The following is a 5,881-nucleotide window of genomic DNA, read 5'->3' as shown; positions in this document are numbered from 1 at the left end:
TTTGTTTTGTTCAGTGACGCTGCAGATCAAATCTATCTTGGCAAGCAGTCTAACACTGAATTAGAGCCCTAGCTTCCTTCTTCTGGGTATTTTCCTATTCAGCTCTTTCAGTTCCAATCAGGCGGGAGGGAGTGGGCTGGAGAAACTGAGCCCTCTCCCCCTTCAGGGAGACCCTAGGCCTCTCTATCTCTGTGAGGTTCCCATGTTGGTTAAGTGGTAACTAATTTTCACTCAATGGTCCAGGCCTTCCAAGAACACAAGAAACAAAATCTGCAAAGCCTTCCTACAAGTCAAGTCCTACAACTGTCACAGTTTCACTTCTATTACCTTTTAGGGAGTTGGAGAGTAGCAAATCCCACTCAGATTAAAATGTGGGAAGGAATGACACCCAGACATAAATGCCTAAAGTGGGTTCTCTGGGGCCAATCTTGGAATCTAGATGTCACCATCACAGTGGCTCTGACAAAAGCTCACAGTTTCATATTACCCGTATGTTAAAGGCTCCTTTTAAACACAGGAGAATAGCATCTGTTCATTCCTTGAAGCATATCATAGGAAAACAAAATTCCTGATGAAACACTTCTTTAATTTCAAATATCTGGTGCCTGTCATCTGGTTTGGATGCTGGAGCTGTCTGTGTGTTCTGCTGAGCAAACCCAAGGCTTCTGTAACCCTTTGAGAGTTGCAAACAGTCTCACACTTCCAGAATTATACCTAAGTACAAAGGGCTTGTCCTCTGTGTGCATGTTACATCTAAGGCCGCTTAGAACCCAATAAACAAACAAACAAAAACCTGCCCTAAATATTCACACTAAAGGGTCTCAGAAAGAGGAGGGTAGGGTGTCATTTATGTGTGTGTTCCTCCATAAAATGGTGAAAGAAAAATGAGATGACTATCACATGACAAAGCAAACATTAGCAGATAATTTGATCAGAAAAGGAACTGGTTTGCAGTAACCACACACAGGAGTTGGTTATGAGGATGAAGAGGCCTCTCCATCCACATAATAACGTTGCCTAAATAATTTTGGCTGCCTTGTCGTCCCATCTGTGCCTTAGGAGTGGTTAAAAGTGTGACACTTAACCAGATTTGGGCTTTACACTAGACACTCTATCTCCTTTTCTTCCTTCCCCTTTTCCCTGCTTACCGTCTTTATTTTCTCAAGAGATAGCAGCCAAGCTTCCAACAGTTTGGATTCAAACACTAAAATGTCTAGAGAAATCTCAATTAGCCACCACGTGGCCTTAAAAGTGAGCCTGGAAAAACCTCTCTGCCTGCTTACATATCCTGTTGAGAACTCCTGGGAAACCCTAGGAAATGAACTTAAGCTGGAAGCAAAACCTTTCTGGGATCAGAGAAAGAAAGAATAGAGAACAAGGAAAAACACTGAATAAAAATCATGCTCCCAGGCATAGTGGCATATGCCTTTAGTCCCAGCAATGAGGAAGCAGAGGGCTGAGGATCTACATAGTGAGTTCCTGGACAGGTGGGGGGTGGAATGGGAGGAGGCTGGGGGGGGGGGACGAGCGGTGTGTGGAGAATTATGGGGAATGCAGCTTGGTTGTAGAGCATGCCTAGTGGCAGGGGCTGCGAGGGAGAAAGGAAAAGGAAATAGGTCAGATAACCACCCTGAAGTGAACTTTGAATTTCTAAATAGAATTTTTTAAACTATTATAGTCAGTTCTACTATTTTCAATCAAAATAGGCTCAATCTTTTGTCACTGAAACTTTCTATCCTTCCATGCCTAGCAACCAGGAACTCCCTTTTAAAACGCACATTGCTATTTTATTTCCAAGAAAATCCAGTCTTAGGGATCCCCACCACGTAACTACTTTACATGCTGGCCAGAATATGAATCCCATTGCTGAACTATGCTCCCTACACAAGGGGACACATGCGTTAGTCCACAGCCTGCGGGGTGTAGGAGAGACGACTTTGCCAAACCTTTGTAAACTTGCCAGAAATGTGCTTTTCTTTTTTTAAATCACTATCACTTGAAAAATGAGAATAGTGCCCAACTGGAAGGCTTGGCCAGACACAAACTGTACAGAATGATACTGAGGAAACATCTGGCACAGGAAATGCCCACTACAAGTCATCAGTTCCCATGGTCTCGGGTCTGTATGGCAGCAATTAGCACAGCGGATTCTCACCAGATTCTCACCAGGGCTAAGGGCTGAAGCCTTGTACCTATTTCTTTACAATAGCGTGTGAAGGAGGTATGCTAGGGCTGGCTTGTGTCTTCACTTGTGTAAAACACACCACGCACACTCAGGGAGAACCTGGAGTCTGAAAACTGCAAAATGTCGGAATGCAGCCATCCACATTTGCTAGCTATAGTAAAACACACTGTTGACATTATATAAAGTTCACTGATAGTCACAACACAATTTTTATTTTAATTAGTTCCTGTGACTCTAAGTATGCGGGGATTAAAGGTAAATTTTGTGGAATGAGGGGAGCAAGACTTTTGGAAGAAAAGACAAGTGGAAAACATATCTGAATAACCCTTTTTGGCAGATCTCAAGATCATGATTGAAAAGCCATAATTTTTTTAACCTCTCTTTAAAGTGTACAGAATTAAAAACATTTACAATATTATTTGTAGAAACCAGTATCATTTGCAATGTCCATAGCAAGTTCATTCTCAGAGACTTTTTCTTTAATTGAACAATTACATTACATCTGAACACCCCACCATTTATAAATATTTAGGGTTTCTTGAATGCATTTGGGTGTACCATTGTAAGAAAATGAAAAATTTTTAATTAACTCTACACTTCTAATGGTATAATATTCACTGTTGATCTTTAATTTTTGATAAAACCAGTGTGATAGAAGTTGATTTTTAAAAGATTCCAGATTTTATTTAAGATTGAAAAAACACGCATGACAAAATTTCTTTGGATAAATACACTTTCAAGAAATGGAATAAGTTGGTGAGATATTTAAAACCGGTTGAAACCAGACAGTGATGTGGGGAACAAGTCCCTCAATGCATTTAAAACAAAATCTCATGTAGCCCCTCAATTGTTCAAGTGGCAGACAAAATAAATTACCATAAATTATATGCCAAGGCAACTTAAAAACAAAACAGCTTGACGCTAAGGATTTCCTTAGCGTTTCCAGGAAGTGTGTAACACTGCTTCTGGCCTGCAGATCTGGGGTCGGCAACCATCAAATGTCGGGGTAGTTGCAGTAGTAGACCGCTGAGCTAGCGTCGGACACCACGGAGGAAATGGCTCCATGGCTGTCTGAGAGGTTCACATTGCAGTCATGTCCCTGGTAGGGAAGACCCATCTCAGGTTTATACACAAAGTGCAGATACTGTTCGAATTCCGTGCGGTCCACCTCCCCAAGCAGCTCAGTGGACTGGGTGGGTTCCGTGCCGTCCCTGCAGGGCAGAGCCTCGGGAGGGGGCGAAGGCTGGCCTGGGCCGTGCGCAGGGTGCTGCGGCGGCGGTGGCGGAGGCGGCGGCGGTTGTGGTGGTGCCTGCGGTTGAAGCGGCTGCTGGGGCTGCGCGTGGAAACCGCGCCCGGCGCTCGGCGGGGGTGAGCCCATCGCACCGTAGTACAGGTGCAAGGCGCTGGGGGGCGCCAGGATCCCCGACATCGAAGGACCCGAGGGATCCGGTCCCACTCGCATAGGGACAGCGGGGGGCTCTGTGGGCACCGTGTAGTCCGAGACCTGCGCGTAACTATAGGCGCCGGCCGCCGGGCAGTCCCCTGGCAGCGGGGCAGCAAAGAAGGCCGGGTCCTGCTCCACGCCATCCAGCGGGGATGTGTCCGGAGTGGGCAAAGTGTAGCCGTCGAGCCCGGGCGCGCCCAAGCCCTGGCAGTCGCGGTAGTGGGCGCCCATGTGCGGGGGCAACAGCGGCGGACCGGCCGCGAAACCCGGCTCCGGGAAAGGCAGGCCCAGGCCATCCATGGCCACGCGACTGCCTTCGGGGCCCAGGGCGCCGGCCGGAGGCTCAGCGAGAGCGTGCAAGAAGCCTCCCTCCACCCGCTTCATGCGCTTCACCTGCTTGCGCCGCCGTGGCCGGTACTTATAGTTGGGGTGGTCCTGCATGTGCTGCACCCGCAGCCGCTCGGCCTCTTCCACGAAGGGCCGCTTCTCCGCCAACGTCAACGCTTTCCAGGACTTGCCTGCAAGGGAAGGCGGAGATGCCCTCAGCGGTAGCCAGCTGAGCTCCCGCGCCCAGGCCCCTCTGCCGTGCAACCTTTAATAGAGCGAACCGGTCTTTACAGACCGCCTAAAAGAGGCTTTCTCCCTAGCCTATCTCGTTAATTCGGAAAAAACAAAAACAAAAAACTGACAAAGTCTCCTACACTCGTAAGGGGTAGGCACCCGGGGTGTCCAGATCGCCACTACGAAGCGCTGAGAAACTCTTGCACCCAATCTTGGGCCCTAAAGACCAAAAAGCCAGGACGGCTTTAGGAATTGAGTCTATAGTACACTGGTTGTGTCAGGAGTGAGGGGGGGCGGGTGGGGGCAAGACTCAACAAAGAAAAAAGAGAGAAAAGAAAAGAAAAAGAAAAGGCACCCTCGGTCCCAAGGACGTGGCTCAGCTATTCGCTGGAGTGCCCGTGGTGGCTTAGGTCCCCCAGTCGCACTCACCTAGCATCTTGCTCAGCTCTGCGTTGTGCAGATCCGGGTTCTGTTGTGCCAGCCGCTTGCGCTCGTCTTTCGCCCACACCATGAAGGCGTTCATCGGCCGCCGGATGCGAGACTCAGCTTTGGCTCTGCCGGAGCTCCCGGCTGGCGCCCCGCTACTCGCCACAACCTCGCCTTTCACCTTCCCGTCCCCGAGGGGGCTCAGGGACTCGGCCCAGGGGCAGGGGCCCAACCCAGCCATCACCGCGGGCAGCGCGCTCCGGGGCTGGCTCTGGTCGTCACTGGCGTATCCCGCATCCGGGCTGCTCATGGCGCTCCAGACCGACCCCGCGCTCCGCTACCCGCCACGGGACACGCTGCTTTCCCTGGACTCTGGAGCAGGGATGGAAAGCTAGCCTGGAGATGCCCAGACGGACGACGTATAAAGTCGGCTAGGGCGCAAACTTCCCGCTGCTTCACCAGCTAGTCCTAACCCACCCGCCGCCTGCACTAGCGGTCTACTCAGTGACACTGCGGGTGTCCCCGGGCCGCTGGCCCTTTTCTTTATAGATGCGGCCAATGGCGCGGCGGGGGCGGGCCGGACCCCAGTCGCTAGGCCCCCGCCCAGCCGGTGGTCCGAGTCCCAAGTCTCAGTTCAACCCCACACCCGCCTGTTTCCCCTCCCCCGGCAGAGCCTAGGGCTACACCTGCCGGGGAGGGAAAACTGGCTGGAGCCGGGCTCCGGCGCCAAGTCCTCTCGACTTCGGCAAATAGGACTGCTGAAATACAGCTGCCTGGGGGTGCTCACTGTACCGGAATATTGAAACATTGGTCCGAGGTAGTTCATATTAACACACTAGCTATCCATTCCATTATTTAAAAAGAAAAAACACGTATTTATTACAGGAGGCAATTACCTTCACATGGTTTTTCGGGGGTGGGGGGCGGAATCCTGTTCTTCTCCCAAGAAGTCAACATGTTTATGTTATATCAAAAACGTCCAAGGTAGATTTTAATTTAAAAAACGAAGTTTAATATAAAATGTTACATCACTAATATTTCACCACTCAACGAATTAAAAGTTCAAGTCAACCCTTGAAAATTTCTGTGTGAAACATAAAATATATATAACAAAAGCTGCTCACGTGTGTTCAATAAAAGAGACAAAACTTGGTTTTATTTCTAAAGAGTAGCAAGAGGCTATGGTTCCATCCCAAACGCCGCAAAAATAAAATATAAAATAAAATGCAAAGACAGCAGCCCCATGCCGCTCCTTGGAGGAAAAG

The 5,881-nt window shown here is 49.3% G+C and overlaps 1 protein-coding gene across 1 annotated transcript; it reads right to left on the bottom strand.

Annotated features, from left to right (window-relative positions):
• Positions 1-3,130: 3,130 nt before the first annotated feature.
• Sox17 (SRY-box transcription factor 17) lies at positions 3,131-5,038 on the bottom strand. Its single transcript, XM_051159625.1, has 2 exons — positions 4,620-5,038; positions 3,131-4,147 (listed from the first exon to the last, which is right to left on the bottom strand). Exons 1-2 carry the CDS (start codon positions 4,924-4,926, stop codon positions 3,180-3,182), a joined length of 1,275 nt encoding a protein of 424 aa, XP_051015582.1. The 5' UTR covers positions 4,927-5,038; the 3' UTR covers positions 3,131-3,179.
• Between the last annotated feature and the right edge of the window lie 843 nt (positions 5,039-5,881).

The sequence above is a fragment of the Acomys russatus genome, chromosome 2 (genome assembly GCF_903995435.1).
Source record: "Acomys russatus chromosome 2, mAcoRus1.1, whole genome shotgun sequence".
Classification (NCBI taxonomy): domain Eukaryota; kingdom Metazoa; phylum Chordata; class Mammalia; order Rodentia; family Muridae; genus Acomys; species Acomys russatus.
The sequence above is the reverse complement of the archived record's forward strand: the minus strand, read 5'-3'. Positions and strand labels throughout refer to the sequence as shown.